Below are 24,730 nucleotides of genomic sequence, written 5' to 3' on the forward strand. Positions count from 1 at the left end.
AAAAGCCTTTATTCTATAACCAACCGAGTAATTTATAGGGTAAGGTTCAAATTACTTTGTTGATCGTGATTGTGTGAGTAAGTACAGTTAAGTCGACAAGATGAGTTGCTATTGGCACAAGATACAGCACGGTTTTATTGTAGCGTTCAGGCGCGATTGTACTTTTCATTGTTTCTTTACCGATTTGAATAAATGATTTACTTTTAGGGATGGCGTACGTGTTTTTCATTTTAATAATTGAGAATTAGGGATTTTTAAGAGTGTGTATTTGACAATTTAAATTAAGTACTATAATTTTATTACGGTAGAAAAAATTCCACCGTGTAAATAATGTATTTACCTATAGCAATAGCTTTTAAATACATTACTTCGCAAAATGCTATAGGTTAGATAAAAAGAAAAAAAATGGGTACCTTATACACACAAAAAGTGGGATCACCACTTAAGAACGGTACAATTAATAGCCAACAAAACTGTTTAGATTCCCGCTCTGTTTGTTTGTTCACCGCGCAATTAGCGCTTAAGTGTATCTAAATCAATCCCTCAATACCGCATGTGTTGCAGGAAACATCAAACAGCATCAAACGCCGCGCAGCCATTAAACCGATCCGATCATAAAAACAAACATGACACACTATTTCCGGACCTGAACAGAAAGGGACACACATGAGCGAGGACACCGAGAAAGAAAGAGATATGCAAACCGTCGCCTACAACACACCCAACGTTATAGAGCAAGCCGACAGCAGACTCATAGAAGCTCACAATTTCTGCGATGCAGATTATCTAGATAGTGAAAGAATTGAAGTAGATGATGAAAGAGAACTAGTTATAGCTGATGAATCTCGGGAAGACCAAATAGATGATAATAATCAGAACATAGATGTAGGAACAGACGAGAAAATACGAGATTTCGAGCTATCATGGCACCCGCACGTTTACGGAAAACCGCCAAAAAAGCCTACACCGCATTCAATAGAATATATATTAGGGTTAAACCAGAAGTCGACCGTGAGTCAGTTGATGAGTGTGAAGAGGTTCGAGGTGAAGAAGCACTTGTACAAGAGTGCTCAGGTGCAGACGGAGCGAGTGATGAGTGTGCACAAGAACAAGCTTCAGGAGCAGCTACTTCAAAGAGTGAGAACTAGTGAGTGTGAGTTCGTGAAGGAGGAGCCACTGAACCTCTCCGTGCCCAAGAGAGAGTGGGAAGAAGAGAAAAAAGGTGAGTTCACTTTGATGGCAATTTAGCAGGTGCTGAGATCCTTAGAATGTGTTTAATACATTGTCGTACTTTTAACTCTCGTAAGAAATCAAATAATTCTGAGAATTGAGAACTGGGCGACGGTAAAAATGTTATATGATGAATTACCAGAAGTACCTGCTAAAGTGTCGTCAGTGCCTTTTTTGCTTTTATTTTTGCCTAATTACATCTTTTGACTTGTACATTTCGTCTTGAGTCTTATGTTACCATTAATAATAAGTGGTAAATAAGTTATTCATACACTTATAGCACATCACATGCTTATAGCACAGCCTCAATCTGACATTTTGACATGCGCCGAAAGTGATCAAACATAAAACTAATTAGTCGGCTGAGAATATGTTTGTCCATTTCCATTTTCAAGCAAAATTGTTTTTTAATGATTTCCAAAATAACAAAAAATATGCTATAATTGACACAAATTGGTTTAAAAATAAATAAAAAATCAAAAATATTGTGCCATACTCGCATTTTGCTAGGATAATTTACATTCTGTTAACAGAAAATTATCACAAAAGTTGTGACATATCCAAAACTTCGTGTGTCATAAGTACGATCACGTCAGAAAATATCGACACAAAAAAGTGCCAAAAATATGTATACATGACTTTATTGCCCATATATTAAAGTAGTGTATACATATTTTGGCACATTTTTCCTACCGATATTTTCAGACGTGACTGTACGTTTAACATTTACTCATCAAAATAGATATGGCAATAATAAATGCTTTTATTTCATGATAACCACTATATTCAAAATATTTTTATAGTACTATAAACGGTAAAACTAAAATGGTAATGCTTCTTTTCGCTCTCCTGCAAGCCAATATAAGTGGCGTATGGCACAAACGTATTCTCACCCGACGATTTGAGGCTTTAAAGTTTTATGAAACAAAAGGATTAGTTTATTAAGTAATGTTCCTTAAAATAAAATACTTAGGTGGCTAAATAACCTCAATTCATGCGCGACGTGTTCTTACGTAAATAGTTGTTTGTTACTTTTATAGCAAATGTGATTGTCCTGCATATAATTTGGATATTTATTAGGTACATGAGTTCTCATTTAAGAGCAGGGCTCTTGTCGACTCTGAAAATCGTTTCAAATTTAAGTGCTACAATTTGCCGTTTGATGCGGTACTTGCGGTAGTAAGGTGATTTTTTTACAGCCAGGCACTCAGTCCTTGTAGGATTTCATGCCTCTACAATAACTCCATGAATAACAATCCACATAAGTCAGTTACATAGTAGAGGCACACAGTCCATAGCTAGGTAGGTACTTATCTCGAAAGCTAAACTGAATAAATAGAGATCCAATATCCATCGTCGCCTATCGTTTATCTGCGCTGAATTAGCCCCGAGAGCCACTCTAACCACAATTAACCTTTCAAGAAACACTACGCTGTACTTAATCAATCAGTATTAATGCGCCTGATATACCGACATTCTAATTTTATATCATCATCTTCCATGCGTACCCTAAAACCTATTAGACGGGCGTATTCGATAAACCTATAGTACATTGGACCAAAAGGTTCTGAAGTACTGGATCTATATCGTTACATTTTAATAGAGCTTATACTTTGTTTCCTATTTGCGGCCGAGAAACTGAAGTAACAAAGTATTTTGCTCCTTATTACTTGCTAATTGGGCGTTGAAGGTGTTTCTTATGTAGTATATCAGACCGTGCAAGCAGTAATTTGAACGTAGAACGTCCAAGCAATAAGCTATTGGTCGATGCAGCTGTGGCGGCCGCGTCAGGGTTGCCAACTTATTTTTAGAAGTAAATTTGTACGGATTAATGGCAGTTGAGATGTTAATATGGGTTTATTGTCGCAATCGAAAATGGAACGTTTATTACCTGTCTTTTTTGTTGTTTTGCCCTGCTTGTTTTATTAGTGGGGTTCAGTGTGAATAAGGATGTTAGGTGGGTTTTGTGCGGACTAAGTTGGTTAACCGCCCGCAAAGCCTTACGTGTTGACCTTATTAACGACTTTTCTTTCTTATATCTATGAGCTGGCAGATGGATGGGGTTAGCTACGTGATAAAACAGTTCGTTCTTCTTATTTAAGAGCTGTGCTCTAGTCGATGCAGCTCAAACTAGGTACCCAACTCCATTTTCCGCGATCCCGCACAACCTCTTTAACCCCTTATACTATACGATATGTATAAGAAATCAGTTATATTCTTAATTTTTGGCCCTAGTGAAAAAGGGTACCAGTCTCGCGCAGTTTAGATATAAAAGGCCATAAGTGTTAGGTGGAACTATAAGAGCTATACTGTTCAAACTTGGTAAGTAGATGTATTCTATGAACCGCATTAAGAGTTTTACACAAAAATAGAAAAAAGAACAATAAATTTTGTGGGTTCCCCATACTTAGAACTGAAACTCAAAAAATCTTTTTTCATCAAACCCATACGTGTGGGGTATCTATGGATAGGTCTTTAAAAAATGATATTGAGGTTTCGAATATCATTTTTTTCTAAACTGAATAGTTTGCGCGAGAGACACTTCCAAAGTGGTAAAATGTGTGTGTGTCCCCCCCCCCCCCCCCGTAACTTCTAAAATCACAGAATGAAAGATCTAAAAAAAATATATGATATTGAACCGAAAATTGGTTTGAACGAGATCTAGTAAGTAGTTTTTTTTTAATACGTCATAAATGGTACGGAACCCTTCATGGGCGAGTCCGACTCGCACTTGGCCGCTTTTTTGGTATGTGAGATGCAAAATTAAGTCTATGGTCCCAATGAATTTCGAAAACAATGTTCAACGTCGTTGTTCATTTTTGATAAAGTACCTACTTTAATAACTATGGAATGCTGAGATTAATAGTTTTGGTATTTTATGGAATTGCTGGGAGATTGGTTTAAATGTTTTAATGGTCGTGACAGTAAATTATAAAATATAGTATCCTTGGAGTTCCTTTACTTGCACCGTCTTTAATGTTTACTTTTCATTAAAGTAAAGTTTGTTAAGTAGGTTCTACGAGTATTTTTCCTTCGTGGATTTTAGGTATAAACAATCAGAGTTGTTAATTTCAGAGAGGTAACTAATTTCAATTTTTATTGTTGGCGGTACGCTCTTGCATACCAGCAAGAACAACAGAGATGCAGATAACGATTTCCGATTGTTTGTCACTCTGGTTAAACAAGAATTTTGCCTCTAATTCGCCTAAATCCTTGTATAAAATCGAAAATATTTTGGAATAATAAAAGCGGCCAAGTGCGTAACGGACTCGCCCATGAAGGGTTCCGTACCATTTATGACGTATTAAAAAAACTACGTACCAGATCTCGTTCAAACCAATTTTCGGTGGAAGTTTGCAATGTACATCATATATTTTAGAAGTTATATGGGGCACACACACACACACACATTTTACCATTTTGGAAGTGTCTCTCGCGCAAACTATGCAGTTTCGAAAAAAAATATATTTGAAACCTCAATATCATTTTTGAAGACCTATCCATAGATACCCCACACGTATGGGTTTGATGAAAAAAAAATGAGTTTCAGTTCTATGTATGGGGAACCCCCAAATTTTATTGTTTTTTTTTTCTATTTTTGTGTAAAAATCTTAATGAGGTTCACAGAATACATCTACTTATCAAGTTTCAACAGTATAGTTCTTATAGTTTCGGAAAAAGTGGCTGTGACATACGGACGGACAGACAGACAGACATGACGAATCCATAAGGGTTCCGTTTTTTGCCATTTGGCTACGGAACCCTAAAAACGATTAGTTTTCCCGCCGGAATAATATCTAAGAACGATTTACTTTGTTTTAATTTGGAAAAAACTTTGTAAATCTGACCTTATATATTTAACTGACACATACTATTTTTCATTTATAGAACATCAACGGTGACATGGTGACAGAGGGGACTGTTGTACATTAGTTATGGTTATACTTATATTCCAATTGCTAATGTATTCGATAAGTAATTCGATTTCGGAACTTAGATAACCTAACCTGCGTGTAGGATGCTCAGCATTGCCTTCCTGTATGTGTTATTCCGCCTTGATCCCTGTGACTTGCCATGCATGCTGAGAGATTTCTAGTCAGTTTAATCCAACTACGAACTGATGTCCTTATTAGCATCATCATCAGCAATGCAGGTTTTTGTGCGCATCGTAGTGTTTCGAGCGAGGTCCATCCTCTTAACATGCTGCACTTCATATCTCTTTGGCAAACGTTCAATTGTGTTTAGTAACTTGACGAAAACATGTCTAGCCGTTGAGAGGTAAGCAAGAACGGATGGCAACGCATATGTATGACTGCCATCTTTAGATCCAATAGTAAGATTTTTGCAAAGATTTATTTTTTACCTCTAAGTCTTCGTCCTCTTCCAATCGTATCAAAACCTGATTTTTTAACCAACTTCAAGATTTCAAAAGGAGGACGTTCTCAATTCCGTTAAATGTTTCTTTTTTATGTTCGTTACTTCATAACTCCGTCACTTCTGAATTTATATATATACAGATTGGTCCCGTTTTTGTCAAACCTCAGTTCTGATGACGGGATCCATGAGGAATCGAGGGAACTCTTCAAATGTGAAAGTCATACATAAAGTAATTTTTGTATTTTCATCGACTATATATAATATATATCATCCGTATGTCAACGCATTTAAATTAGAAAAAGTGAAGAAATGGAACTCTTCAACCACGTATAGTTCCCGCTTGGCGATTTGTCGTCTTTGTTATGTTTGTTAGGCAAATTAGGTTTCCAACACAAATTTTTGTCAAGCTCGAGAACTGATTGTAGGATGAGGAATCGAGGAAACTCCTCAAATGTTAAAGGCATACGTAGTAATTTTGTATTTTCTTTATTTATATTTCTATCCTATTTATTGAATAGAACTTGTGTTTAAAAATAACCGATATCTATGTTTTTCTTATAATTATCTGGTGCTTTATTTCGTGCAAGGTGTGAAATATTTTATTTTAAATACAGAAGAATATCCTATTGCTTGTATCAAAAAAAAAAACATTTTACCTCTTTTTCTACATAGGTAATTAGGCGTAAGACACCGACTTTTTAATTTCATTGAATTAAATCCAAAATCAACAATATTCTTTTTTTGACCGGTCTCCCTCATTGCAGTCGTCCTTTTTTCTTAAAACATATTTTAGATAAGCAACTAAGTAGCTTCTTAGGACTTAAGAGTCTTGAAATCTATGACAATTTAATAAATAAGTTAAACCAAAATCAGATGGTATTTAAGAACCCTTTTCCACTGAACATTAGTGGTAAGTATAAGTATGTGCAGTAACCCGCAAACAGAATGCTACTATATTAGCACGTGTACTATCTAATAAAATGGGATTCGGCAGAAAACCGTACACGCAAAAAACTTGATGTTCAGTGGGGAAAAGCCCTAACCTACAAATTAAGTTGTCATGTAATAAAAGCACAAAATAAATATTATTACTTTAAATTTAAATTAGAACTCTTAGTCACTGACTATAAAATAATAATTATAATATTTATAATTATATAATTATTTTAGTCAACCCTATAGTACAGCCTATCGGGCTGCGTTGCCCGCGTCCGCGTGTCATCTGTCCAATCATTGCCATCTGCGCAATATTTAGACATCATGCTTTAGTTAAATATAATATATCCTCTCCAGAAATGTTTAGACGTCACACAAAAAAAATCCATGCTTTCTTAAATATTTCAAATATTTTCAAATTGTGTTGCTACACTTCGTTGGCGAAAGCCAAGGGGTGGAAGTAACAGCGTCTCTTTGTCAAAAGCCCTTTGGGAATGCTGTTGCTGGCATAAGCTGAGCCTTCCATTCCATTTGTTTGTATAGCTTTCATTGTTTCATAACTATATTACATCTTTAGAAGTTGTTGGCAATTTTGCGAATAAAAATCGTATTAAAGAAAAGTTTCTTTAAACATATATCTTTGATGCATCAATAAATTGTAAATAAGATCACGTGTAGAATTTAGATGCAGATATTGTCTAAATAACATTATTCCAATTATACTTTAACGGCGAAGATAAACTAAATAAATAAATAGTAATTTCTATTGGTATTCCATAGGTTTATGGCCAATGACAATACAAGGCGCGCGATGGTATGTACAGCGAGCTAAAAATGACATGGACATATTATGAATGAATTCATTCATATAAAGTGAATATGCAATTTTGCGTTTGAGTGTCTTTATGGCTTTTTTTTCTACGACTAAGTAGCCGTCAGGTATTGACTATGTTAGCAATGCAAATTATCTGGCCATTTCCAAGTTTTGCTAGATTAGAGATGTCAAATATGCCGCTATTTTGTTTTTGTAGGCAGTTAGTGTTGCCAGTCGATAAATACAGGATAATAGCGCTATTACGGCCTGTTCTTGTTGGATGCAAATTGCATAGCTAATGTGCGAGCGGCGATTTATTGCGCAGTTACTGATCTTTGAAGATCCAGACTTTAAAATACATTCATTACGCGTAGTCTACCGATTGAGACCGGGTAGAGCTGACTGTCGTTTACTGCAGTTTCAGCTGCTTATCTTTGATTTATTTGCAAATAGGCGAGACTCACGCTTTGCATGGTTTAGGAACAAAGTTACTGAGGAGCAATTAAAAAAGCAGCTTAAGAAATCCTGTTTTAAATTGCCTGCCAATTCTCAGTTTTGAATTTGGAACTTTCTTATATTCTATTATAGTTCAAAATTCCATTTGATTTTGTCCTTTTTAAAGGAACTCGAGACTTAGAAGGTAGTATATCTATAATCATAGACTTTGGTATTTGAATAGGGTTGTTTCCAATTTTTTGAAACGTTTGTATTGCGTTCTATATTAACTAAAAGTTGCCCTAAAATTCAACTTTTATTCTAAAAACGGCTTTAAATATGTAAAATTAACAAAATATATTTTGATAGATGCTTTCGCGCCCAAAACGCTCTTTGGAAATTGTGTGACGTCACAGTTTACGGTTTGACACATAACTACATACACACGTAGAAGATACGAACTGTCCACTGACATTTGTCATTTGTTGTTTATCGCCTAACTGTCAACAGTGTCAATCCGAGAGTTGTGACGTCATCAGAATCTTCAATGACGTTTCGAGTTTGGTTACGTGACGTGTGCCAAAAGATATTTTAAATTCAATATTTACAAAAATATGGTCATTACAGGTCCCCTAAAAGTAGTTTAACATGTTCTTATAATCCAAAAGAATTTATTGGGATACAATTCTGCCCTAAGATTTGTAGATGGAAACAACCCTATTATATATTATTATGTTTTATAGTAAAGGGCAGAAAGACAGTTCATATCTTCTACGTGTGTATGTAGTTATGTGTCAAACCGTAAACTGTCACGTCACACAATTTCCATAGAGCGTTTTGGGCGCGAAAGCATCTATCAAAATATATTTTGTTAATTTAACATATTTAAAGCTGTTTTTAGAATAAAAGTTGAATTTTAGGGCAACTTTTAGTTAATATAGAACGTAATACAAACGTTTCAAAAAATTGGAAACAACCCTATTATTGACTCTCTTTTTACAAGTAGGTATCACAAAATTTCACTCTTCGCCTTACTTACTTGCCTGATATCTTCCTGACTTTTCTTTTGTTTCTGTAATGAAATATTTGTCGTCACTGTAAATATTTCAATGAAGTATTTATCTAAGCACTTGAAATGCTTCAAAAACACGGAACAATAAAATGGACAGAAAGCAGTTCTCGCTAAACACTAATTATAACCGCGCCCCATGGTCTCCCGAGAGCACCTTTAATCTCGGCCGGGGTTGCCAGGGCAATAAATCCTTGCGTAAGCGCATCTGCGGCTGATGGACTCCTTTGAGCGACTGTTACTCATTTAATTTGACATACTACCTATCTATAAATAAAATATTAGCTTTTCATTTTACTTGAAGCTATAGGCTTGAGGATAGGAGTGCAGCAACTGCTGAACTGGAAATTCTACCTATAAGTCAGGCAAACGTTTGTAGGGGAGATATCTCCATGAAAAATAATTTCCAGCTTAGTTTGCTGGTTTACGTCCTGTCGGTCTTCTTCCGGGTACCCTTGTTCAATAGACTTTCATCCGGCATTTTCGTGTCATGCGTTAAAATGATGGTTTTTTTTTCGCTTCTTATTCAATTCAAAATAATGCATAGTATTTTTCACTACATCAATTCGTTAGGTTGATAGGTAAACTTTATTTTTAAGTGATCGTTTAGTAGTTAAGTATTTATTATAGTCGCATCAAGCTGTCTCTGCACCGATTTTGACGTTATAAAGTGTGTGAGTGCCATAATTAACGTCTTATTTGACATATAGGTACATTTTTACACATGGTCATCGCAAAGTCTGCGCAAAGTATTTTTTATCAGACTCTAGTTTGGTTATTGTTTTTTATTTTATACAGTGAAAATACGTCGATTATTTAACATTTACTAACAACATATAGTATATTGTTAAGCGCCTGTAAAATAACTTAGCGCACATTAAAGCAGCCTGCAATAGTGCTTGTTGCTTAGTTTAAAACCTTTTGACAAAGGCGTTAGGGCATAATCCTTGTCGTTAATATGTTACCTCTCCCCTATTAAAATTTTATAACTGCAATTATGAGCGATCCAAACTACTAATTCATAGAGCGATTCATATTTGCGAGTAACGCTAGTTAAGAGCGTGATAAATAACGCGCGCGCGCATCGTAAAGTGGCTTTGATGTCGCGGGCGGGGCTGCGGTCGACACTGCTTTATTTCTTAAATCATATGAACACTTCCTTTGCCGCTAAGCTCTGCATTCAATTTACAGGAAAAATCGGAAAGTTCGATATACTCGAGGTCAAACTCTTAAAAAGCATCGCTTTTCGTTGTATATTTGAGTGAATCAACCTTTAAAAAAAATAGTTTTTTCTTACTGTTGTTGGCAGATATTCAATCGCGACCGACACAAAGACCGCCATGCTTCTCAGTCCAAAGCCGTGTCTATGCAGTCGACAGCGCCGAGTTCGCTGTCTTTTTGCACTTCGTCTCTCCAGTGGTACCTAGGGCGTCCAGATGGTCTTCGGCCATGTGGAACTTCGAAGTACGCCCTCCAGACCATTCAGTTCAGTCTGAATGATACATATTTAGCTAATATTTTTCACTGTCTTGATTTCTAGATAAAAACGGAAAGATTATAATTTGTAAAGGTAAAGCATTTTTTTAAATCTAAACATTAAAAGTAACAAGCACTACTTAATTTCGTAACAAATAACCCGAAGCCAAACCGCACATTTCAAACCGCAAATAAAACTCGACGCTATTGTGCTAAAGTGTCTAAACAAACAGACCGACGGAAGATGTAAATCTCTATATAGACGACTGACGGGGCCCAGCTGCTGAGGTTTGGCAGGAAGCGAATACCTTGGTGGATAAACATGAGTATGAGACTTTGTGACGGGAAAATTTGACTTAAGTAGACTTTTTAGGGTTCCGTAGCCAAATGGCAAAAAACGGAACCCTTATAGATTCGTCATGTCCGTCTGTCTGTACGATTCTGTCACAGCCACTTTTTAAGTTTCTAGCAGCAGCGCTCAAAAATTCGCTGAATGTTAAGTATTCGTATACGAATTGTAGGTTGTGAATGGAAATTGGGATAGAAATAAGTTATTTAACAGGTTTCCTTCATTATGACACTGAAATAATATTGCAAATAAGAAGGGCCTGTATTTAAAAAAAAAAAGTAGTTGCATTGATATAAATATAAGGCTAAGGAAAATTAAGGCTACAGATAGTTAAAAAAAAAGTGCTATTACCAAAGTGGTATTATTTTTGCTATTACCAAAGTGGTGCCAATTAATATATGGAATTATAAAATTAATACTCATAATTCGGTTTTCCGTGTCTATAATTAAGAGGGGAATATTTTACTGTGATTTTACATGACTGTCATTAATTGAAATCCGCATAAATAGCAGAACCGGATAAATAAAATTTCTAAGCAAAACTTGTCACATTGCCAAAGTAGGGGTAATAAAACCGGCCAAGAGCATGTCGGGCCATGCTCAGTGTAGGGTTCCGTAGTTACTCTTCCGTCACAATAAGCTAAACTGGAGCTTAAAGTATAGTAAATTTTTAACCAAGGGATGAAACGGTACCTTTCACGCGAGTTAAACAAATAGGCAAATTTGCATAATTAAAGTAAGTCTTTTTACTATGAAGGGGAAATTGTTTTGCGATAACTTAAAAAACAGCTTAACTGATTATGTCCGCTATAGTTTTCATTTAAAGTCTTTCTTAAGCTCTAATTCCACGATTTTTTTCATGTTTTTTGGACCTATGGTTCAAAAGTTAGAGGGGTGGGGGGGACACTTTTTTTTTTCTTTCGGAGCGATTATCTCCGAATATATTCACTTTATCATAAAATGTTTGTTGAAGACCCCTATTAGTTTTGAAAGCCCTTTCCAACGATACCCCACACTGTAGGGTTGAGGCAGAAAAAATAAATTCACCCCCACTTTACGTGTAGGGGAGGTACCCTCAAAAAAATTAAATTTTTAGATTTTATTGTACGACTTTGTCGGCTTTATTGATTTATATATCCATGCCGAATTTCAGCTTTCTAGCACTAACGACCACGGAGCAAAGCCTCGGACAGACAGACAGACAGACGGACATGGCGAAACTATAAGGGTTCCTAGTTGACTACGGAACCCTAAAAAGGAAGTCTTTAACAAGGGTACCCTTATGAGTCAGCTCTGCACGTACTATTATTATCATCGTTGCAGGTGAATATTTATAGTTTTTGGCCAGCTCCATGGCACTCGGGGGCTCACGTGTAAGGTGTTGTAATGGATATCTTGTTGAAGTAGAGTCAGCGGGTTGCGACGCAGTTACAAGCGGAGCGATAGCGGTTGAGTAATACACAGTCAAAAATGTATTAGGTATGTTGAAACTTGTAACGATAGTAACAACCTTGAAGTATATGAGTTTATATTAATTAATTTATATTTTTGTGGATTACCAGTTGATCATATCACTCACTTTGCAATTTAGTTGTGTGTCAAGGAAACTAATAGCTTGGAAACGAGCTGCTGGAAGATACGAATAATAAAGAAAGAGCTTAGTTATTCGAACCACTTTAAATGAGTGTGTTTTTGTCCTGCTAAGCCCGCCGTTCCGTAACTCTTCCGTAGACTGTCAATGTCTCCATTACGATTAGAGTAACATAAAATTATCCGAATAGTATGAACAACATGTTTTGCCGCACCGCGCTACTTTATTTAGAGTGTAGTATCTGATCCTCGGGAACTTGCAGGCCATCTGTGGCCGTACTATGTCCCCTACTTAGCGGAGCGGAATTGGGCACGCGGTGAGCTTTTCTCACGTCCGCGCCCGCGTATGCGCGGTGGACAATTGGACACTTACAGCATTCGCGTTTTGATGACCGCAGCGTTCGAAGAACTATTGGCGCTTCGTCTTTTACAAGTAATAGAGATAAGTGTTCACGTTATTCTTTCACGTAGGTTAGTAATTAAATACTTATTAAACTGTTTACTGGGTGATTATGTCTCATGATAGCAGGTTGCAATGTTATGTTGTTGAAGAGCGTATGTGTATTAAGTAGATATCATAGCTTTTCTTAGTTCTCAGTTACTGTCAATAAAAGAAATCTACTTTCCCTATCAATTTCGTTGCAAGAGGAACGACGTATATTACGACTCCAACTTGACACATTTCTGTTTGATTTTATTATTGAATGGTCAAGAATGACTCGAGCCATTAAGTCAGCCTTTTCTACTCATATTCTGATAGTCAATAAAAATGCATTGATATCTTCAAACGTTTCAATTCCAATGGGTCCAATAAATGATGTTTTATTTGTCACTTAAGCACACCCGGCGCCTATAACTGGGCCTTTTAACGTTTATTAGCTGTACGCTACCAATAATTACCTAAATCAGGATAACCTATAAACAAGCGAACGTCATTACTGGGGCAATTAACCAACTCGCCACTAAATCAAACAGAGACAGCTTGCGAGGGATAGGCGGAGGCGGGAACGGTCCATCAGCTTGATTTGCGGTCAATGATTCAAGCAAACCAATGATATGTACTTAATGTACTTCATTATTTATTTTATGTGGGCAACAGACAGACTTGTACAAAAAAAAGAAATGTAATATTAGGTAGTTAAAAGAACTCACTACAGTAGCCTATATTAATAATAGTATTAACTTAGTATTAAATTAACTGAGTTAGGTTGCCAGAGCTCAACGAGGGTGCGGAGTGTTAGGGTCGGCAACGCGCATGTAATTACTCTGAAGTTGCAGGCGTACATAGACTACGGAGACTGCTTAAAATCAGGCGGGCCGTATGCTTGTTTGCCACCGATGTAGTATTAAAAAAAAACTAATTTTTTTATGTACTATTTGGTCGTTTACATGTTATTAATTATTTTTTCTTACGTACAACCTATTTAAGCTAGCATTTTCTAATTCTGTTAAAATATACATATGTCATCCAATATGTATATACATAACAATATGTAATACAATATGTAAATACATAACTGGATAGTAACAAGCAAATTATTTATCTAAGTTTTGTAAGCCTCTAAACTCGTTAGTCTAGTGCGTATACTAACTTGTTGATCTGATGGTATGCAATTTTTTGGTTAGTTAATAAAACACTATATTAATACTAACTTTAAAGATGAAGTTATTTTACAACAGATGGTTTTCTTCGCAAGTTTAGTCAAGACTCAAGAGCATCTCCTCATCGCTTCTCGCTCGTTACTTGTGGGTGTATAAATCAAATGGACGGACGGGTCTAATGCCGTATTGTAAATTCATCAAATGTTTACGGCGCCGCCATTCCTGGGGAATAGCCAGCCTGTCCTTTACAGTTCAGCGTTTGTCTTTACTCAGGTGTTATTGAGAGAATCTTAATTAGATTAGTTTAAGTTGTGTAAGGTGCGGCAATTTTCAAAAGAGTTGGTCGGTTAGCTTTTACTCTTATACATAAACGATTGGTCGTTGTTAGGAGGTATATGAATTACCAAATATAGCTAGTAAAGTGTAATTAAGTAGTTCCTAAAATATAGGTATTTATTGTGTGTGAAAACAAAATTATTAGGTAAATATAGGTTGTTTTTGTTGTGTACCGAAATAAAGTTCTCAACATTGGAGAAATATAATTGGTGTTCATACCGGGACTTGTTTACACTTTGATTAGTGTTTAATGCGAGTTCATACATTTCCAAGTAAACGAAAGCAGCATATTTTGAATGACCTTAGTACAGTGTACCATCTAATAACTCCATAGACTGCATATTAACCTGTCTGTTGATGGATCTTATTCTTCCTGGCGTTGTCCCATTGTTGCCATGGCTGGCATAGGAGCCTAGGGTCCGCTTGGCAACTAATACCTAGAATTGGCGTAGGCTCTAGTTTTTACGAAAGCGACTGCCATCTGACCTTCTAACCCAGAGGGTAAACTAGGCTTTATTGAGATTAGTCCGGTTTCCTCACCATGTTTTCCTTCACCGAAAAGCGACTGGTAATTTTCAAATGATAAGTACATCATTGTATTACGTCAGTGAAGTACATAAGTTCCGAAAAATTCATTGGCACGAGCCGTGGTTTGAACCTCAGGACCTCCGGATTGAAAGTCGCACGCTCTTACCCCTAGGCCACCAGCGCTGTCTGTTGATTGATACGGTACTTATATCTATTTCAGAGAGTTGCTTCACACTGCCTTTAACAAATCTCAAGGCAATTCTAGATATGGAACTTCAATGAAGATTAACATTTACTCAAATATCTAGTTTGATCGATAAGTATTAAGGTACTACTAGGTAGGTAATTGTAAAACAGCCATATAACCATTATATAAACCATAGCAATTAAAACGTTTTTAAAACGGCAATTTACCGTTAACATTGCTATAGGGCTTCCGTATAATCCCAACAAAACCATTCCTTTGTGAGTTTAGTTGCAATCCAAACACTCCTGAATCCGAGCGAGCGTGCCGAGCTGCCAAGTACTCGAGCACGCGGCCAAGTATTTTAATTGGCGACAAGCAAACTGAATTAACGACCGGAGACGGCGCGGCTGACTGATGGCCCGATTGGGGGAAGGTATCATTCATTTTTAAATGGCTCCCTGTTCAATGTTCGACTCGCGGTAAAAACTCGCAAAAGGCAGATGAGCATTTGCGGAAAGTTAGCTACTTTAAAATATCGCCCATTTTTAAGGTGAAATGCGATTTATTACCGAAATCATACAATTATTCTCATTTGCTGCATATCTGCGATGGACTTAATAAACCAACAGGTGTATTGTTATACAAGCTGTGTGTGTAATATAAATAAAATATTTTATTCCCTTATTCATGAAACTTACAAGCCTTAACTACATGTTAATTTATGTTTTATGCCTTTCTTACTGTTACCTCAAAGATGTCGCTGTTCCCGACGCAAACTAGATAACGTTAGTTTTCAATAGAGCCTATAAAGTGTGTAAATTCATTACGAGCAAATCTTTAAGAGGAAAGGGGACGATCTATTCTCCATACAAAATTAGCACTCATTTTCCTCCCTGGATATTAACATTATGGAAAATATGTTTAGTCTGTAAAAAAATCAAACGGTCGGAGCATAGCTATGATTAAACCACATTAAATGGTGTAAAAATATTTTTATCAATATTAATATCCAGATAGGAAAATGGGGACGTTTGTATGGAAAGGCGGTTTCGGGGCAGTCTTCCCCTTTCGTCTTAAACGTTGGTTAGCATAGCAACTTCTTAATTCATGATTACACGAGTGAATTCTGTCTGTTTTGATTTATTGCCCGATGCCCGTATTGGGTTAACACACTGTATAAGAAAATGTCATTGGTAACGTAGCAGCGTGCAGCGTATATTAACACTTACAAATACTTTAGTTAAATTGGTTAAGGTAAAAGATTAATAGCTTAAGGAACCATGTAGCGCGTTTAAGAATTACGCCATTAGAGTTTATATTTATTTAGCTAGTACTCTATTTTGGCCTTGAACCACACTACCAATTTATATGTACAATATCTTATGTTTTTTTTATTGTGGATGAGAATTTCGCGTAAGTGACGCGCTTCAGAATACAAATTTCGAACATCAGCCCTCTTAAATTTACTTAATTCATTCATAAGAATAAGTAACACCCATTTAACTTATTGGGGTTTAGTAGAATAACTAGTAGTTATCGCGCCGACAATAATCTGCTCGATATATTTGATCGGCGGTTCAAATACACTTGTCATATCTGGATTTAGCTTGACTTACATAGTATTACTACGTGTTCGATAATAATATTCAATGCTTTATCTAATAATGATAATTTAGTTACGTGTGATCTAAATATAGGTAATGTAATATAGTTATTCTGTCACAATATTATGCTAACCACTGGCGGCGGTGATAGGTACAGTCAGCGTCAAATACTTTGTAGCAGTCAAAGTGGCCAAATAGTTCGGTACACCATACTAAATATATGGTGTACCGAACTATTTGGCCACTTTGGTTGCTACAAAGTGTTTGACGCTGACTGTACGTATTTAATGGCGCTTACAAACACAAACGTTTATGAGAATGTAATGTACAGTCAAAATACCACTAATATCGTGCCAGTGTCATTTCTAACTTAGTATTTCTAGTGTGCAATAAACTGACCAACAGGGAGACACATATTAGAGGTGTTTAGAATATCGAGAACGTTCAACCGTTTGTCTAGAACTACCTACGCTACTGGCTGAGATCCTTATGTACATAATCAATTGTACTTACATGGTACGGTGACCCTGTACTTACACGTAACTCTTTTTTCAGATCCCTCCAAGCTTATCAAGCGAAAAAAATCAACGGAAGATGTTCGTTCCCCCCTTGGAGGTGAGGGTTCGCTCACCAGCGAGGAGGGCGAGGACGGCGGCGCGCGCCGAAAGAAGGCCCGAACCACCTTCACCGGGAGGCAGATCTTTGAGCTGGAAAAGCTGTTCGAAGTTAAGAAGTACCTTTCATCTGGAGAGAGGGCTGACATGGCGAAGCTGCTTAACGTTACCGAGACTCAGGTAAGTCAGTTTTTTTACCATACCTACTTGCCAAAAGATGTTTATAGATAGGTACCTATCGGAGAACATTGGTCTAAATCAGTCTTTTCCGTGACATGCAGCAGTCTTCCGCAGTCTTCTTAACATAGATTTGGTTTTTTGGCCTACCTTACTGAAAGCTTACCTGGTGAGTTTTTAAAGTCTGCCTATATTACCTGCTTTTCCCCGTCCTAATGTTTAATGCAACAAAATATTAGATAAAAGTCAGGTCTAAATTCCCATTATTTTCTCCTATTATATTATTATAAATATTGAGCATTGTGTCACATTCTATATATATAAAAAAAATCTCAAAACAATTGTAGCCCAAAAATTGCTGTCCAAATATCTATTATGCTACAACAAGTACATGTTTAAACACGTTATTTTACACATCGTTAATTCAACGCCTATAAATAAACTAAACTCATTTTCTTATAGTCCACAAAATCGTCAGTATCCTTACATCAACACTTTACTTTCATTAGGCCGCAGCCATATGTCACTTAGACAAACCTATTTAGATCATTAAAATTCTAGCTGAGAAAGACGTAAGGGTTGTCGGAAACAGGCTAAACATTTGACTTTTTCGAATCGTATTACTGATCAGTCAGGCGCACAATTAGTCAATATGTCCATAAACTTTACCCAACTTATTTGTAAATACATTTCGAGCTATAATATACTCTAATCACACGTGTTAAGAGGGTTTATACCGTCGATAAAAGACGTGCACTGCCACTGATAGTGTGAAGCCGTTGCAGCTGTAAATGTAAACAAATGACAGCTTGCGTCGTTGTGGTTCGGGGAAAATCTACTAAATTAAACGGTTCGAAGTACACGCGCCGTGCGCGGGCGCAAGCGAAGAGAGGAAGGAGATCAAGGCTTGGTGTTATGTAAAAGATAGAGCTTTGTTCACTGTAGTGACTCAAAAACGACAATACGAGCTTGAATAAAATATTTTTTAATCAGACGTTAGGGCAAGAATTAAATCCAATCCCGGTTAAAGATGTTGCACAATTTTACAGGTGTATTAGTGATTTGTTTAAAATAATTATCTTATTTAGCTTAGATAGTTCTTTTAATTACCTATCATTTGTTTTTAATTATGTATTTGTAATGTTTGTAATTGTATTAACCTTACTTAACACCTTGGACCACGCCGTTAAACGTTCCGAGATAATTATAGTATCGCAGGGGGGAGTCCCCCGCGACGTGACTAGACACATGTGGCGGCACTAATTAAAACTAGCGGCGTAATGAGCGACGCGTGTCGTGACGGCCTCGTGTCGGTGCTGGAAAGTGATGCTTTGATTTTTGAACCTTAAACGAAATTATAGGTGGGCAATTTTGTTTTAAGTTACACACACCACATTATAATTATGTTATTTCTACTCACAATCACGACCTGTTTCGATCGTAACAGGATAAATGTCCCTAAATTTCCTTATATTTTCAGTTTTTCTATTCCGTTGCCATTATTTCAATTTTATAAAAAAACCGGAACGAAAAGAATCTTATGACATTTTTTCTCCGAAAGAGCTTCAGATCAGATTCTGAGTAAAAAATAAACAAATTAATAAACGGTTGTTAATAAATGATTTCATATTTGATGAACTACAAAGACAAACAGGCCAATTCGAACGAAATATTGACATCTAGCTGGTGTCATTCAGTTATTGTGCATTTCGCTCATACTTGCCCTTTCATGTACTTATTGGCGCGGACGAGACGCACGAAAGCTAAATAACATGATTCAAATATCATTCTGATGTCACTGTACGTTAAAATAATAGAGGTTGTTTTCTGATAAACATATGCGAGTAAACTTAATAGTCAACGTTAGTATTAAACTATGTGTAATTAATTATCAATAAACCTTAGCGTGCACCGCTTACACTCGCATCTCAGTTCTCATTCTTAGCTCGTACCCGTACATACATTAAAAATCTTACCTATTCATGGCGAATATCGGAAAAGTTTGTAGTCAAATCCCAGATAAGTAATAAACGTGTCGTCATCCCCCACGTGTCGGAGACGTCAATTAACTGAGACGCACGCACTAACAGCACTAACGACTTCTGGCAAAAAGCGGGCGGCAAAAAACGGAGTGCGCCCACGTGGCGGTAACTATATAGCGCTAATTGGTATTGATAATAGGCGTTAAAAGGTTATTGTCATTTCCAACTTTTACCACCTACGTCTTGTTTAATTGTACAGATATAGATGGTGCATAGTGAACTAACCGTTCAAAATACCTAAGGTATCTTACCTTAGGTACGAGTATGTATGCCTACCTAAAATTGAATCCAGGTTGTGGTAGTTAGTGAGCCTAGCGAAAATAATTACACCTACTACCTAAAATTAAATTATATTTGCACTATAAGTATCTACTCAAATAAATATAGTCCAAAGTCTTGATAATGAAAAACGCATGTACCTAAGTAGAGTATTTTAAGCAGGTATATTTAATGGAATAGTAATTTGTGTCTCACAAGCTTAACATAACGACCAGCAATAATCGATAGTTGTCAAACATAAAGCTATTCTAGTCACATTTATTCCCGCTAGATTAGAAAAAAGCCCCTAACTCCCAAATAGATCTTCCCTGAACCCTTATTTCTCGAATCAGATCATTAACGCTTGTTTTGAACCATCGCTTTACTGCTTACCGAGAAATCTTCATTTTTCAAATGAAAAGAAGCATTTCAAAATATAACTTTCACTAAATTCGACCTTATTACGACGGCTTTACTAATACATTCTAACCTCGCTATAAGGTCGAGTTAACTCACTTTTGTTTTAAAAATAAATGTTATTCCAATACGCAGTCCTAATTGATCCACTTCTTTGCTTTCAACTATTATAACCCGATCAGCCTCGAACCAAGTATGAACCTTGTGTTCTACGGGCTAAGGTTGAAATTTGCTAATTTGTCTAATCAATTGAACCGTCCGGAGGGATTAGACTATACAGGCGGTTTAAAATTGAAATTAATTCAGATTTCCATCATTTGAATAATTCATCTGTTCCAGAGTTGCTTCCTTTATGTGTGAGCCGTTTTGTTATCTGCATGTTGTGTCGATCGTAAAGTTATTAATATCCGTACATAATGATACTGTTCTAATATATCATTATAGTGTTCTAATATAAAAACCATCTTAAGGAGGACACTTTAATGATTATCACTACATGTATTAATATATAGCTACTGAATAAAGTTAGACCGAGCCTGGTTGGCAGCGATTTTAATAGCCTAGACTGTGCAAGTGTTATTTTAAACGTCAAATTTCTATGAAATTATAACGTTATACAACCCTTGTACAGTCTGGGCTATCAAAATCGCTGCCAAGCTTGGTCTAACTCTAAAGCAGTCAATATCTTTGCGTTGGCAAAACTGACAATTCTACTAATATGTAGGTATAGGTAGTTGTAACCATAACTTAAATAGTTATTTTGTTGTAATGTAATTGTGTTCCATTATGTATTATACAGCTTATTTCCAAATAAACCTACCCTATTTTAGGGTACCTGCACATATTTTTATCCTATCCATATCAATTAAATTTTCTGCAATAACTAAGTCATACAGTAACAAAAAAATGCAGGCACCACAAAGCTGATTTGTAAATAGGTACTAAGTATTGTACCTACAAGTAGCTGTTTGCTCTCAGTTGCACATATTATTGAACACGCTGTATTCGTCCATTCTCACCATATGTCATTTGTTAAGTGCGTTTTTGTCTCCCGCGGCCAGCCGAGCATTTAAAGTCAAAGAGTATAAAAAGAAGAACGTCAGTAGCAGCAAGATAACTCAGCTAAAAAATCAGTTTAAAATAAAATAAGGTTTAAAATAATTGTGATTACCTAAGTATTTCGATTTTGGCCTCGGCGCGGCGGCGGCATCTATTTCAGTTTGTAAAGTAGTGCAACAACGTAAAAAAATACCAACTAAATTATTTAATAAAATAATTAGATTTGTACCCTAGTTATTTAAAATATGAAACATCACATAGTTATAAGATACCCGTGGTTGGATTTGAATCATCACCACTCACAGCGAACGCTAAGCTATAAACCTCTGGACTTGGTGTCGGTGGGACTATGATAATAATTGTTTCGTTTTTGAAATTAATATTTCAAGACTATTTTTAGCGCGGTGGAGGTCATGATTAGTGGAAGGACTAGGTTTTTTTATGAAGTCAAATAATGAATATACTTAACAATAAACAAAATAATTAATTTGTTTTGAATGAATAAAATTACAAAACATATAAAATTCATAGAAAGTAAAAAATTGTTTCTTTAGCCTGCGTCCAACATCTGGAGGCCTAAATCATATCCATAATCGTTTGGCAACAAGAAACTACTATTTGAATAGGCCTCCTAGTTTTGCAGCTTGCAGCTAACTCATTATCAAGAAATAATTTTCATATACTATTTCTACTCTTTGGCCCACGCTCGTTTAAGCGTTTTTACACATCTGTGTTTGTGTAGTGCTCCTGACACTTTTTACTCGGAAATTCGGGGACTGTTTATTTTTATCCCAAATTGTTAATTTGGTAATAATGGTAATAGAGCTGGAATGGTTCGAACTTTTTTTGTCATTAGTTAGAGTGTAATCGCAATTATGGTTATGACTGATGAGTTAATTTTTAATTCAATAGTTATTTATCATACTTTCTATGTATTGCGTAGGGAATGAACTAGTTTTTTGCCTGTAGCAAAAAATGTATTTTGTAGATTATTGTGTTTACTTTAATTTTATATGCATCTTGCCACGAATTTAATCAATATCAATTTTAGTTTGGGTAGTTCACCTTAAAATGTGTAAATAAGTTTTTTTATTTTTTTACGCAGCGGCTTACGTGAGTGAATAACTCGCGAATGTGACGCGGCGGCCCAACGGCATTCGCGTTCACAACGAGATCGCCCACGTAGGATACTTCCATAGGTATCAAAGGATTGAATTCACCCGCGCCCCGCCGCGCCGCTTGGCGTTCGCGAGTTATTCGCTCACGTAAGCCGCTGCGTAAGATGTAGATATTGGAACCCTGAAAACGCTCAGCGTCGCTTCGGATTAAGGAGTCGTTATCCTGCTACCCCTGCACGCTGTCGCTATGTAAACAATACTGAAGCAGCGTCGCTTGCGCAGGATTAAGGACGCAACCTGCGTATGCATCCTTGTGAGTTAGAGTTAACGGATAAAAAGAGTAACAAAATGAATAAATATCTATACTGGTTTTTACTATGTGGTTTAAAAAAAAACGTTATTCTTAACAGTTAACTTAAGGTAAGATAAGCGATACAAAGTTAAAAAGCCTGGGATAAAATCCAATCACAAATGTGACTTTCCCAATCTAAATAAATCCTTGTCTAACCTACACCCAGTATAATACTTAGATTGTTACCTATCAACACAATTTTGTTTGCGTGACAATGAACAAACCTATATTCCAACTATCCCAAGCAGCGGCTCAATAAACGTACCACGAAGCAAATTATACTTAAATCTACACAAATCAGACCCACGTAATAACAACCCTAGCCCTAGACTCAAACGTGGTAGAATTTATATTCAAATAAAGCCCAGCGACATGGAATCATAAATGACTGAATGAGCACCATCCAAGGTTGCCAGGTTACAGAAATCCACCCGAGAATACCATAGTTACTTTTTTAACCTCACATCTTATTCTATTATTACATTGCAATAACAGCCCTTCTTTTGAAAACATAACGTTCAAATATGAAGTTCAGTCAGAAGGGAGGTTTGTTATTGAGAAAATAAGCTTACGATATATGAGGTACCATATAGCATGTTTTTATTTCGTTCTGAAATAAAAGTTCATTGGATTATCAACTTTAGGGGTTGGCAATAAGAATCAAGGTTTAGAAATTCAGAGTAGGAATAAGTTGGTTATGTTGATATTGCAAAGCGGAATGTAATAGATATGTGTGTTGTTATTGGATGGATCGCTTATTGGAAGAGATTTCTCAGTATAATTTTATGGTAAATCAAGTGAAGGGTGGATTTTATTAGGTTTTTTTATTAGGGTAGGTACTAATTAAGGATTGTAATTTAAGATGCATTGGCGTGTGGGGAATAAGGTATTTAATAAAAAAACTTAGAGTCAGACCAAGCTAACTCTGCATGACCTTTTCAATGACGAAAGTGTGTAAATGTTGTGTGTAAAAATCGACGACCGGTCTGGCCTAGTGGCTCCTGACCCTACCTATGAAGCCGATGGTCCTTGGTTCGAATCCCGGTAAGGGCATTTATTTGTGTGATGAGCACAGACATTTGTTCCTGAGTCATGGATGTTGTCTATTTAAGTTTTAAGTAGTTGTATAGTATATACATCGTTGCCTGAGTACCCACAACACAAGCCTTCTTGAGCTTACCGTGGGACTTGGTTAATTTGTGTAAGAATGTCCCTATAATATTTATTTATTTATTTATTATTTATTGAAATGTCATTTTAAATATTTAATGAGTTTAGGCACTCCCACACTTTGTCTTGTCAAAATAAGTGCAGAGTTATCTTAGACAGTCTATACATACAGGGTGATTCATGAGACGTGAGCAGGACCAAGCCTACACAATCAGTAAATGTTAAGGAATCGTTCACCGTCATATTTAAGTAAAACAATCACGCTTTTTTCTGTTATCTAACTTTTTTAAGGACAAATTTGATTATCTACAATAATGGACACCCTACAACACTTAATTAACAAAGATAAAACCTCTTTAACCGTTATGACAGCAGTTTCATTATGAAGAAAATAAAATGTCACACTTGAGTGAGATACGATTTTTCAAAAGTAACCAGACTCCGATGACATTCAATTTGTCATTTGTTATGGATGAAACAAAGAGGTGACCATAAATGTCGTACTTAAAATAAATAAATTTTTTTGAACAATAAAAATTTAATTAACGTTAATCTCACAAATACTGGCTTGATCCTGCTCACGTCTACTGAATCATCCTGTATATACGGTCAACTTTTTGGATCCAGAAGCCTATATTACATAGTTACATGCGTTTAGTAGCAAATGTATGAACTCACACTAATCACTAATCAATACGTGAACATAAAAGCAATTTCGATGTCCGATGAGATTCCTCGATCAACCAGATAATAAGTCCAAATATTTGTATATCATTGATTCATAGATTTAAATACGTTTTGAGAACATATTCAAACATGTACGTTTATTTTATGTCTTTGAATGCTCGACTCGAGCTGCAACAATTTAAAATTATTAAGTAGTCATTTTCACTATCTGTATCCCTTCCTATTAAAGGTTCATTAAAAAAAGATCAGCCCACCAGGGCGTGTAAAAATACTCGGCCCTCGGAGCACTCGGTTGGGCCTAAT

The 24,730-nt window shown here is 36.1% G+C and overlaps 1 protein-coding gene across 1 annotated transcript in view; it reads left to right on the top strand.

The window, feature by feature from the left end:
- LOC133534462 (visual system homeobox 2-like) overlaps window positions 1–24,730 on the top strand; it is an 82,472-nt gene that overhangs the window by 12,125 nt on the left and 45,617 nt on the right. Inside the window, exons 2-3 of the mRNA XM_061873600.1 lie at window positions 565–1,222; window positions 17,089–17,327. Coding sequence (XP_061729584.1) covers window positions 667–1,222; window positions 17,089–17,327 — 795 coding nt within the window. The 5' untranslated portion in view covers window positions 565–666. The remainder of the gene's footprint in view (window positions 1–564; window positions 1,223–17,088; window positions 17,328–24,730) is intronic.

Source organism: Cydia pomonella, chromosome 2 (genome assembly GCF_033807575.1).
Source record: "Cydia pomonella isolate Wapato2018A chromosome 2, ilCydPomo1, whole genome shotgun sequence".
In the NCBI taxonomy this organism is placed as follows: Eukaryota; Metazoa; Arthropoda; class Insecta; order Lepidoptera; family Tortricidae; genus Cydia; species Cydia pomonella.